This window comes from Coenobita brevimanus, chromosome 25, assembly GCF_032717465.1.
Source record: "Coenobita brevimanus isolate Jiangsu-jjx chromosome 25, ASM3271746v2, whole genome shotgun sequence".
Lineage (NCBI taxonomy): Eukaryota > Metazoa > Arthropoda > Malacostraca > Decapoda > Coenobitidae > Coenobita > Coenobita brevimanus.
This window is the reverse complement of record NC_136978.1, coordinates 7,620,825-7,634,359: the sequence shown is the minus strand read 5'-3', so window position 1 is coordinate 7,634,359 and position 13,535 is coordinate 7,620,825. Positions and strand designations below refer to the sequence as shown.

Sequence of the window (13,535 nt, the reverse complement as noted above, 5' to 3'; positions counted from 1 at the left end):
GTATTATGGTTATTGGTGAAGAATGTGATTTAGTGTTTGGTAATGGTTGTGGGATCTTTGTATGTTCTTTGTAGTTTAATTTTTAGCAATGAAACTTTGTGACTTTCAGTATATATGACAGTATTAACAATCCATTGGCTCTTAAAATTGCCATTGGCTATTATGATTGCAATAGTTACTATTGAATGAAGTCTCATATTCCCATTAGTTCTAAAATGGCCTTGATTTTCCATGTTTGTCTGATTAAAGTTTGTTTGTGGTGTCTTTTATTTTTTTGTTTGTTATTTTTTTTTGCATTCTTTGCTTCAGTTTTTCATATTGATAAATATTGTTATTTGCAATTGTTTGTAACATGATAAAGGTAAGTTGCACTGATCTCACATGTAGTTACAGTATTCTGTTTATAGTTTTCAAATTTTATTGATTAATCTGGCATTAACTTGAGGATTTTCAGTGATGCACATGCCTGTTAGGTTGTGATATGCAGAGTGAGTATATTAGCTATCTGACACAAGAACATTACAATTCATGCACTGTATATCAAAGCTTTCTCCAAGTACTGGGGGCGCTCGCCATCCACTCACTCGATGTAATGCTTTCGGGTGTCTGCCCTTTCCTCTCCTCCATCCTTCTTTCCTTCCATCCTCTTCTTTCTTTCTTTCCTTCATTCTTTCCTCGTCCTTCTGCTTACGGGCGACTTTACACTCCCTCTTATGTCTTTCTTTCCTTCATTCTTTCCTTTCCCTTCTGCCTGTGGGTAACTCTACACTGAGTGACAAGCCAAATGGTTTCCTATACACCAGGAAACCTTTTACTGCGCTGCGTGGTAATCATGCAACCAGATTTTGGCGCATGGTGGTGTAGTTGGTAATTACAGCACTCCAATCGGATTGAGCCAGTGAAGGTTTATATCCAAGGGATGGTTGGGGTTTATTGCTCACGTAATGCCACTCGGATGAGTGAGGCTGGTCACTCTCATCTTACCTGTCAGGACCAACTTGCAGAGGCCTGGGCTTCTACGCTTTTCATGGGGCAACATAGGGGTGGATGATGGATGGATGGAATTTATAGAAGAGTGCCATATGAGTACATTAGACACTGTATATGCTGCACTTACATACTGTACTGAGATACCTTTACTTTACAGTGAGATGGTGATGATACAGTGCTGTAATTTCTTGGGGGGGGGGCCAGGGGGGCTCTAGCCCCCCCCCAATGTTTTCTTTATATTAATTTCTCAAAACTTCAGCTAAGATTGAGGGCTTATAAAGCTGAACTTAAAATTAAAAAGGAAGAAATACTTGGAGTAGTTTTGTTGAAAAATTCAAACAATTCTGCTTGTGTTTGATTGAATATTTCTAAATCTGATCCAAACTGATCATAAACTAAATCATAATAGTTCTTAAATTTTGATTATTTTGTCATTACCAAAAAATTAAAGTCAGAGTGGTATATTTCAATTTAAATCCTACCGCGGGTGTGTAGGAACAATCTTGATTAGGGTGCAGCGTAGTGCAGCAAATATGTAAAATGGCCACATTATTAAACTTAGTCACAGTTTGAGCTGAAAGTTCAGACTGGTAGAAAGTGAAGCCTTTAATCTAAACAACCACCTCCATCACTAAACATACATGCCTCATTAACACATTACCGCGTTTGCGCAATATGAGTTCTCTCTCAGGCTGTGTTTCATAGGACTCTCTCCCATCAGTCAGCATAGAGCTATCACAGTGAGAGTATTTACATTGCTTTACTGAGTACCAGTGAGGGATATGCCTTCATGAAAGTAGTGCGTCACGGGTGGTCCAACACGTGATATCCTGATATTTTCTTCTTGTATTGCATGATGCACCACTGGTGGATCACAGAGGTAGTGTACTACTTTGGCCCAGGTAGTGCAGGCTCCGCTCACCCTTATCTGGCGCTTCCATTCTCTGTGGTTTGTTACCATCCCATTCTCTGTCATGAAGTTCTGGGTGGCACTTGGCTATTTAGGTAGTTGAAGGAAATCCAAGCAAAGGTCCAACACTACCTTTTTTTTATTATTATCTTGTTTCTTCTTCCTTTTTCCTCCGCCTAATCTCTTCACCGACCTTCTAAAGGTTTTTTGCATCACTGAAGGCAGTGTTTCTTACAACCAAGTACCATGATAGCTGGGTATGTTGAATGTCATAATAGTAATTGGCAATATCCAGCTAGGGATAATTATAAGTACCATAATTAATTATTGATTATAATTAATCAGTTATAATTATAACAAATTTCTAATAACCAGAACCATCCAGCACTTTTTTTTGTTGTTGTTTCCTAACAAAGTAAATGTAGAACTGTTCAAAATAAGGATGGTTACTCCATTTTTCTTCCAGTGAAAAATCACAAATATTTATCATTAGTAAATGTACTATTTTTTTTTTTTTCAAGAAAAGTGTATTTGCATTTCATGGCCATAGTTTTACAACACGGTGTTGTTTTTCAATATTTTTGTGCAATTAATAGTATTGTTTGACATTTATATGAAATGTAATAGTCACTACTGGAAGTCTGATATATATTCTCTAACTAAATAGGCATTTCTCTAATCTTATATCATTATCCCATTCAACATGTCTTCTACTGTAGAAGCAGCAACAAAAAATCTGCCCAGTCAATATTTGTGAAGGTGAAATACATGAAAAAGTGAAAACAACTTATTACTCATTATTGTATCATCATTGTACCAACACGCCAGGAAAGAAGACATCAAATGGCACAGAAGTGGTTCAAAACGCGGGTAACGTGTTAAACATCAGCTTTCGTGTAGAATCAAACTGAAAAATATCTGATGGTCTGCAAACTTAAGTGCTTCAATTTAACTGAAGTTTGTAGTATGGAGGTATATATATTTTTCCTAGCCCCCCTAAAATTCTGTTGAAAATTACAGGCCTGTGGTAAGACCTGAACAAGCCACCACATGAACACAGTTGTATCTCATCATCTGGATTGATGGTTTCTTTGCTGTCAGCATTTACAGACATAGACAGCTAGTGCCAGTCATCTGTTTATAACATGCTTCTTGCTTATATCAGAACTACTCTCTGGCCTTAACCATCTTAAATCTGCTTTATCCTCCATATAAACTGGTAAAAACATCAGACCTACTTATTAAATTGTCTCCAGTTTCTTTCTGATCTTGATGAAAATTTTTATATTTCTAACACGCAGATTATTTTATTCAGATTATGAGGACCTTGTGGTGAAGGATTTAGAAACTGTTTCCTTTAATTCCTTCACTATGAGAGGACTGCCCAAAGCTGTCATCAGATGGTGGTGAGACTAAAACAAGAATGGTGTTATGATAGTGACGGATTTTATGAAGAGAACCTGTGCAGTATTCTGAGCAGCACTATACAGTACAATACATTTTTATTAAAACCAAAGGGCTTGTATTCTTACTACTTTAGGAGGCTCCCAAGTGTCTCTTCCGTATCATTTTCAGTACATAATATGCTGACTAATATTTGATGTTTAACAAAGCACAGTAAGAGAGCCTGCAGAGTCCATGAAAATATAGCCCAGTTCCTTCCTACGTCGTCAGAGGGAAATAAGAGAAAAAAGAAAGGAATCAAAGATTCATCCATGACCATATACATTGCTTCACTGTGATGATGTCATTGCATATTCTTGCAACTGTTAGATGATTTTATTCATTTCGGGAGAGCCCTGTAGTTGTGGAGGAGTTGAAGAAAATTACAGTATATTTAACCTTTCCTGTTAGAAATGTTTATCATAATATGAATAAAATCATCTGAAGGTAGAAAGAGTAAAGTAGGAGACATTCTCATATTGAAGGGGATGGACATCTTTAGCCAAGAACCATGTGGTTTCCAGGTCAAACCAGAAGATGAGATCAAGGAGGCAGAGGCTGATGAACGGATCAATGGCTTCTTCCGCAAGGTTGCTGGCGAGGACTTGGAAATTGACTGGAAGGAACTACAGAATGTCCTGGACTTTGCACTCAAGAGAGGTGAGTGTCAGGGTTTCTGTGATTCTAGTGTCGTCTGCCTTTAATATGTTTGGTGATTGAGTGGTGTGGCCTGTTTTAACCATTTAACTATAATGATGTCCATTTTTAAATTTTTATTCATGCTACCACCAGAAGATTTTATTGAGCTTAGGAAGAACTTGTGTGACTGGAGAAGTTTGAAGCTACTGTTTCTCCATTAACTCTCAACATCCATGAGGTCCTTTGTAAGTTGAATAATATACTTTGGTGTTAGTATGAATGAATAAGTCACCATTTTAGTGAATGGTTTAATTTTGCAGTCTGTTTTAAGTAAAGACATTAGGGGCAAGGTTATGTTAATTTATTATGAGATGATGAATGTAACTGATACCGTACTCAACAGAGATGGATGTTGGGGTGTTGTGTTTTTGGTGCTAGGCTTTAATAGGTGATAGGGATAAAATGGCATATGTGAATTAAATTTGCAGTCCCATTTAAGTCCAGGAAACAAAAGTGGTTTTAAGTTAAACCTTAATATGATGACTAGTGTAACTATGATATTGTTTAGTAGTACCATGTTTTATCCTGTTGGTTACTTAATGAAATGTAGTAACTAACGAGGTTTACCTGAAGGAGTGTTATTGCCAATTTTAACATATGGATGAGACTACTGTGTGGTATGAAAATAAAAAGTCAAGAGTGAGATCAGTGGAAATGGGACTGCTGAGGAATGTACGTGAAGTACAGAGAGAGGATAGAATACGAAATAATATGATTTGTGAAAGGTGTGGATTGAGGAAGTCTGTGGACACCAGACTTGAAGAGAGTGTACTGAGATGGTATGGTCATGTGGAGAGAATGAATAACGAAAGAGTGGTGAAAAAGGTCTATCCGAGCAAATTTGAAGGAGAGAGGAGGTGAAGTAGGCCAAGGAGAAGATGGAAGGATATGGTGGATGAGTGTGTGAGGAAGAGAGGTTTGGAAGTTAGTGAGGCTAGGGGACTGACAAGAGATGGAGCTGGCTGGATGACTATTGTAAGGAGAAGTGCATGATCAGGGATTTGGCATCCTTTTTTAACGTGACGGCGTCCAGATTGACTCTGTTGGATACGTTTATGTTAAACTACAGTATGTGGTGAATGTTTTTTTTGTATCAGACAGAGTCAGTATTCATGGGGCTTGAATGTTGAGTGAATGGAAGCATGGCCCATTGGATTGAGCAAATTTGGGCTGTCTGGACGTTGCTATTCTTCACCCTGCCCTAGAGTGGGAAAGGAGGTCCAGATGATGATGATGATGATGAATAACTAGTGATGAAGATCATATACAAACAGTCAGTGTAAAGTTGCCGTGGAATATTTTTGAGGATTACCCCATTAGAATAATGAAGGATTAGTTGTTGCTGTTTACTATTTAATTACAGACTGAATTGGAAGAAATCTAATCCATAAGGCACTCATTCATTTTTTTTTTTTTTTTTTTATCATGTTCTTAGTTTTGAAAACTCTAATATAGACCATAGCAAAATTGGATGCTATATCGGCAAGGACTAGACCCCACCTATGTATTTAAGGTGAGATAAAGTCAGATGAGGATGATAAGTATGAAACAGCTGGGGTGTTGCATAGTTTGGTGCCAGTGTTTTTATTTTCAAGCTTCATTGGAGTTGTACAAGAGATGGTAACATTTAACACAGAGATTATTATAAAGCCTGTTACTGGTTCTTTATTCAGAAAAGAAATAGGTAGGTTAGTGAGTACTGCTTACATTAGAGAGAACATAGATGTAAATGGTATATAAAGTACTAGATGCTGCCCTTTATCCATATTAATTTTTAGTCATTAACAGAAGTGCTCACACCCACTGCAAAAAGCATTGCAGTACCTTGTATTTGTTGTAACACAGAATTATTTTATGAAAAACATGATAAGGTGTTGCTAACTACTTAATATCTGATGGTCCAAAGTTAATTGCATTTGACAATTTGGCAAGGAATCAGACAGACTGTGTAAGTACTGTATTCCACACTTTAGTTTTGCATTACTATTTTCTTCATGGCTTTTGTTAGGTGGAGCAGAGTTGAGGTATCCTGAGAATTATGGCTTTGTTTCATGTATGATCAAGTATTTTCAGCTGGAATAAGGTTTAAGCTGTCCTCTGGCCACTACATATGATAAATATTGTTGTCATTCAAATATAAGCACATTTTTGGACTATTGACAAGGTGCACCATCCTGCATAAAATTATTACAACCATGATTGTCATAAACTGCATGTAAATGCTGTTTTGTTCTAACACTTGAAAATACCAATCACTGTTCATTGAAACATTCTGTGGAAGGAAATGCAGAATACTTTTTCCCATAACACCACCAAAAGAGCCCCAGATCATAAAATTGTTTGGGTGTTTCCACTTTTTTCTGGTATAGTGATGGTTGTACCAGCTGTATGTTCTTGGACACCTTCCCCTAGCACCACTTACTTTAGCACACTTGAATGTACTCACAGTACACCACATGACATGCCTACTGTTCTGGTGTTCAATCGCAATATTAGTGGGCAAATTCAAGATGACCGACACTATTTTTTTGTTTTTATTATTATTATTATTATTATTATTATTATTATTATTCACTCTTATCTTAAATGTCAGGACCAATCTGCTTAGCCCTGGGCTCCTACGCTCCTCATGGGGCAACGTAGGATTAGATGATGGATGGATGGATTATTATTATTATTATTATTATTATTATTATTATTATTACAGTATTATTTGTGGTAGGTGGTGGCGACCATCATCCACTCACTTGATGTAGTGCCGCCTACTTCCTTAGCTTTTATCATTCTTTTTCTGTGCCTGCCCTCCTCTCTTCCTATTTCTCCTATCTTTCCTGTCACTTCTTATTCCTTTTCTTTCCTTTACAGGTGGCTTTACATTGAGTGACAAGCCAAATGGTTTCCTGTAATCCAAGAAACCATTTACTACGCTGGGTGGTAACCATATAACCAAACCATACGTGCTCCCTACGTATCAACAAGTGGGTTGGTGCCCCTCCCTGTAAAACAACTAACTCAGTGTCAAATGGCCACCCTTTATGGGATTATGGTGTCTGGCAATAGATAGATAGATAGACAGTATTATTATTATTATTATTATTATTATTATTATTATTATTATTATTATGTCCACTCACTTGATGTAGTGCTGCTGTCTTGTGTCTGCCCTTTCCTCTCCTCCATCCTTCTTTCCTTCCATCCTCTTCTGTCTTCCTTTCCTTCATTCTTTCCTTGTCCTTCTGCCTACCGGTAACTTTACACTCCCTCTTCTGTCTTTCTTTCCTTCATTCTCTCCTCTTCCTTCTGCTTGTGGGTGACTCTACACTGAGTGACAAGCCAAATGGTTTCCTGTACACCAGGAAACCATTTACTATGCTGGGCGGTAACCATATAACCAAATTTTGGCACCTGGTGGTTTAGTGAGTAATTATTGCGCTCCAATCGGATTGAGCCGATGAAGGTTTATATCCAAGGGGTGGTTGGGGTTGATTGCTCATGTAATGCCACTCAGGGATGAGTGAGGCTGGTCACACTCATCTTATATGTCGGGACCAACTGCCTAGCCCCGGGCTCCTACACTCCTCATGGGGCAATGTAGGATTGGATGATGGATGGATAGATGGATTATTATTATTATTATTATTATTTTTTTAATTATTATTATTATTATTATTTTTAACCTCTTGGCAACAGGCCAGTTCATCTCTTGGGGGATGATGTTGAATTATGTGATGTGATACATTCTTAGGATATCATAGTGGTTTCTCTGTCGTTCTGCTGCTGTCATGTTTGGGATCTTGAGTACTTCTCACTTCAAAAGAGCATTTATGACCTTTGAAGTCTTGTGTGGTCAGCCAGTACAGTGCATGGATTTAAATGCATGAATTGAACAACCGGCAAGCCATTTTATGCAGCCTTCAGTTTGCAGTGTCGCACTTACAGTCTGGCAGTTTCTTTAACAGGGATCTTTTGTTCTTGTAAAGTTAGGATTCTGACCTCTTCCTCACGTGACGTGCTCTTCACAGGTAAGAATTGGTATAAACTAGAGGGGTAAAAAAAAAAATAATAATAATCATGGACTGAATGCCAGTACATACCAAGATATGTTGTTGGCTAAGGTACAAGTTACCTACAAACCAAATATGAAGAAATTTAGCAGAACTCTACCAGAGGTGTACCTAGAGATTTGGGGGCCCAGGGGGCTAGGTTCTTTGCGGGACCCACCCTCCAACATCAAGTGAAAATATTAGGTGAATTTTCTAATAATAGGTGAGTTTTCTAGTGAAATCTAGTGTGCCAATGTAAAGGCCACATCATGTCTCTGATGGCATCATTAAGTGCCTAACATTAATTGATTTTGATTGAGCTTACAAATGATCTCTCGTAATCGGAGGGTTGAAAACGGGAATTGGGCCAGGGAAACTCACTCTGCAGCAGAACCTTACAAACAAGGACCAGCTATGATACATTCATTATATATTTTTCTCTCACTATATTTTCTGGGTTTTGAGGTTTGTAGTTTACATGAGAATGAAAAGTATTATAGCTCAAAGAAAATGAAATGGTACTAGATTGTGATATATAATGATAAATACTATTTTGAGGGGAGTGAAAATGAATAGGACTGTATGGGTTAATCTCTGAGTGCAAGACTCAAGATGGCGGGCGCTTGCCTCACCTTGGCCAATAGATCACAACATAGAGCACCCCGTCTAGGGAATATATTATCTCAATGGGTCTCCCATACTCCAACCATTATTATACATAGTTTTAAATTTTAAGGTGGTAGGTGGGGGCACTCACCATCCACTCACTCGATGTAGTGCTGCTTTGGGTGTCTGCCCATTCCTCTCTTCCGTCCTTCCTCGTCTGTCTTTCTTTCCCTCATTCTTTGCTCATCCTCCTGCCTACGGGTAACTTTACACTCCCTCTTTTGTCTTTCTTCCCTTCAGTCTTTCCTTTTCCTTCTACCTGTGGGTGACTCTATACTGAGTGACAATCCAAGTGGTTTCCTGTACACCAGCAAACCATTTACTATGTTGGGTGGTAACCATATAACCAAATTGGCGCCTAGTGGTTTAATGGGTAATTATTGCACTCCATTCGGATTGAGCCGGTGAAGGTTTATATCCAAGTGGTGGTTGGGGTTTATTGGTCACGTAATGCCACTCAGGGATGAGTGAGGCTGGTCACCCTCATCTTAAATGTCAGGATCAACTTGCCTAGCCTCGGGCTCCTACGCTTCTCATGGGGCAACATGGGAATTGGATGATGGATGGATGGATGGATTTAAATTTTAATAGATTATTAAATTTTATTCAAAAATCAAAATACAGGGGGCCCCCAAAAGCTGGGGCCTTCCATAGGTATACTGCAAGAGAACTGTGGGCAGGCTTTATAGAGTAACAGTTTAATATTCGTAGTCCTTGCCAGAACTGGTTTTTAATTACCAAAGTACATTTTTCTCGTGTGTTTTACAGTGTTATTATTGAAACTGATAATTATTTTTTATGTTGATGTTGCGATGTAGCAACCCACCTAACTTCACCCTACCCAGCCTAACCTAATCTAAGGTAAACCTAACTCATCAGCACCAAAAACAATTACTAGATTCATTAAAGCATTATTAATATTGTAAAACACATCAGGAAAATGTATTTGGTCATTAAAAACCAGTTATGGCAACTTCTGAATATTGTCCCGTAATCCTCTCAACTCTATAAAATTACAAAAATGAAAAATTAATATATATTTATAATTATTGCGATCCAATCGGATTGAGCCGGTGAAGGTTTATATCCAAGGGGTGGTTGGGGTTGATTGCTCACGTAATGCCACTCGGGGATGAATTGAGGCTGGTCACTCTCATCTTAAATGGGACCAACTGCCTAGCCCCGGGCTCCTACGCTCCTCATGGGGCAACGTAGGATTGGATGATGGATGGATGGATGGATATACACTATTATAATAGAAAGTATTTCCAATAATTTATACTCACAATTAGTCATAGACAGTACTGCTGTTTGTTATAAAAGCCAGTTTTCAAGAGCCAGTGGCATTGCACCCACCAGTTTCAGTGTCAGGTGACGACTGGGACCGTGAGACCTGTCTCAAATGTATTGGAAGGTTTAGGTCTACTGCTTGGCTACAAGTTGCCAGATATCTCATTTTCAAAACTTACCTATTATCTCAGCCGGGATTGTCGGGATGATAAGTACATATATTTTTAAATATTAAGCTTATAAATTTTTAAGGCTTTTGGGGGCCCCCCTTCAGTTGTGGGCATGGGGGCAGTTTCAAACAGCTCCCCACCCCCCACCCCCCCTCAGGTACGCCACTGAACTCTACAGAATTCAGTCACCTCTTCTGACAAAAAGTTAATCCATATTAAAAAAAAAAAAAAAAAATTGCAAAAACTCAATAGAATTCAGTCACCACATTTCACAAAAAGTCAGTCCATATTAAAAAATATATGGCAGCTGCACATCCACATAGTTGCTATTTCCTGAAAGTCTGGCAAAAATTTGTTCACAATTTTCAATTATTTTGGCAATAGATACATCCCCCCCCCCCACACACACACTATTTTGGCAATAAATACATCCTCCACTTCCCACACACACACACACACACACACATAGACACACATCGACAAAAACTGTATTGCCTCCCTTTGCTAAAGGTGGGCAATAATCAGGTGGGCAGGGCTGGAAACAATGCACATGCACCCTTCTCTGATGGGAGCTTCATGAGCACTGAAGGCTTGTGACAGGCAGTGTGCGAGTGGATCTAGGAGAGTCAATAAGTACAGTCAAACATCATTTGGTGAATTCCAGAGTTAGGAGAATGCAAAAGATCTTTCAAAACTTTGGCTCTATCCAAGAGGAATGAGTGTTGCAATACATTTTGCAGTGGGTATACTGATGTAGTTTAGAATTACATATTTTTTTTTCTCATTGTGAAGTTTGTGTACTAATAACTAAAGTAATAAGAAGCCGGAAGAGTGTTATTAGTACAAGAAGTTTGTTTTAGTAAGCTAATAAGTGAATAGCTTGAAGTATTTTTGTGTTACATTATTATTATGATTGTGTACTGTTAACCAAACAAGTGACTACCTTAGTGTTTGTCAGTGTTAGGAAGTATGTCCCATGTCCCACGTTTTCAGACATACTAACTCATGACTCCACATGTTGTCTCTTTGTGACGTGTGTTATGGTGACGTGCGGGCATCAGTGTTCGGTAAGACACGTGGGCAACACCACACACACTGCCTGCATGCTGTCTGGTGGCGGCCCTCAGTGCTAGCAAGTGAATGGGAGGAAGCGTTTGTTTGACATATGATGACCTCTTTTTAATTTATTTTAGCTTTCTTGATTATTGTGTATAGCTTAGAAGGTATGTTTCAAACAGTAGTGGTCAAATTCAGCCTTAATTAACCCTTTTAGTATGAGAGATCTTGCCTGAGGTGAGCAAAATAGTTTTAAGGTAATGTTGCAGTGTGTAGCACCTTGCGACTCCATGCCATTCATGGAACCAGCCAGTGGTCCTTGGGTTAGATCAAACACTAGACCTTGCGGTCAGTAATGTGCAGTCTATCCCACTAGACCACTAAAATATATAAAATACTGTAGTATCAAATTGAAAGAGTTAATAAGAGTCATATGGTGGTGAGGGAAAAAAAATTACTTAACATAATAATGGAAATAGTTACTAACTACACTGCTACAAGAGGTCTCTCGAAAGCTGTGCAAAATTATTTTGTGATGGACAGATTATAATAAAAAGATGGCTTTGAGCTGAAGTGGGTAATATGATACACTCCAAATCCCCATGCTTCAGACAGTATGGATGATTTTGCCCCTCTATAACCAAAAATTTCTCCTGAACTGAACAGTAACTAAAATGCTGTAATATACCAAAGTATCAATCACTTTAAAGGATTCATTGTGGATGATATCATTGAATACTTTGCACAGATCAGTGTATAGTATTTCTCCAACACTTTCAGATTATCATCTGTGTAGGGGGGATCACAAAATCAAATACCACATGATCCATCTTATACCTGCAAGGGACTGCACTATTTGAGATTTGTTTTTCACAGTGCAGACAAATAATGATTTGAAAGTGAATAAGTTGTGGCATTATCATGTTAACAAATACAGAATTGGTACAGAATTGGTGTATTTACTATTTAATTATTCCCAGTAGTTTATGAAAAATAAGAAGGTCATTGCAGGTATTTTTCTGTGAAATTTGACCAAGTTATTAATCACCTTGTAACAAAAGTTGTGTGATATAACAATTTTGCTGGAGGTTTGGCATTATATAATAATCATCTAGTATTTTTATAAATTTCTGAGATAGTACAGTAGTAATGCATAAAAGACCCTGCTTCCTCCTAATGTCTGACACTTGCTAGCATTTTTGGGATGTAGGTGTTAGGCTTTGTACAGCACTGACACTTACCAGTAACTAACAGAAACTATGGTAAACAACTTTTGATTTATGGACCACCATGTGGAACTCCTGATTCTGTCTCCTCTCAAATCTGATAAAATTTTTATAATTATACTTTAAGGTGTAATCTGTGTTATTCTTGGGGAATTAAAGTTAATGCTGTTGTGTACTAATATTACAGTTGCATGATAAAACTGAATGCAGATTTAAAAAATATCATGAGAGGCGCCAAATTTTGAAACACTGGATTTTAATTATACAGTATATTAAATATTGTATATGAAGGGTGAAAAGTGTATGGTTTTGCAGTACTGTCGAAGATATACAACTCTTCATTGTGGATCTCATGCTTCTGGATCCGTTTTGTTACATTGCAATAATCTGAATAATAAAAAAATAACTTAAAGAACATATTTGTGCTTCATCTTTGTCACACAACTCTGTTAAATTGGTGGTATGTAGACTGCACTAAGAAGTATAACATAAACATCAAAATGTGTTGAGTACATCATAGTTTTGTCCACCCTCTAATCTCTGGCCAAAAGGAAGTCATATGCAGGGTTTCACAATGAACAAAGACTTGTTATTGGTTGTTCAGAGCTTTTGCAGACTGAACAAGGTAATGTCACCAACCTTTCCCCATGTAGTCTAGCAGAACTTTGAACTTCAGCCTTAGTGTTGGACAGTGGGTCTTTGGTGTGAAGTCCTGGCCATGACCCCTCCAGCGAGTGATAGGAATAGAGATTGGGTAGAAACTGTGATTCAGAGGTGGAATTAGTAAGCATCACTGTAGTCACACATGCATGTTCAAGAAAATCACTGTCTCATCGTAAGTAGGGAGGCTTGTAGGCAGCATACAGTAGTGGTGGCTCACTTTATGTGGCTTTGTGCAATACCTTTGTTTTCAGACATACAGTACAAGTACTTGTATTTGGTATCGTGACTCGTGACCCTACACTTATGTTTTTCTTTTTTTTTGTTATTGATGACATTATGGTTACTGTAGCAGCCTCTGACCCTTGTTGAGCATCTCTTC

General features: G+C 38.0%; 1 protein-coding gene across 1 annotated transcript in view; it reads left to right on the top strand.

Moving 5' to 3' along the window:
* Positions 1-13,535, top strand: part of LOC145393857 (calpain-A-like) — a 214,627-nt gene that overhangs the window by 170,180 nt on the left and 30,912 nt on the right. Inside the window, exon 32 of the mRNA XM_080267913.1 lies at positions 3,868-4,003. Within this exon, the coding sequence (XP_080124039.1) occupies positions 3,868-4,003 (136 nt within the window). The remainder of the gene's footprint in view (positions 1-3,867; positions 4,004-13,535) is intronic.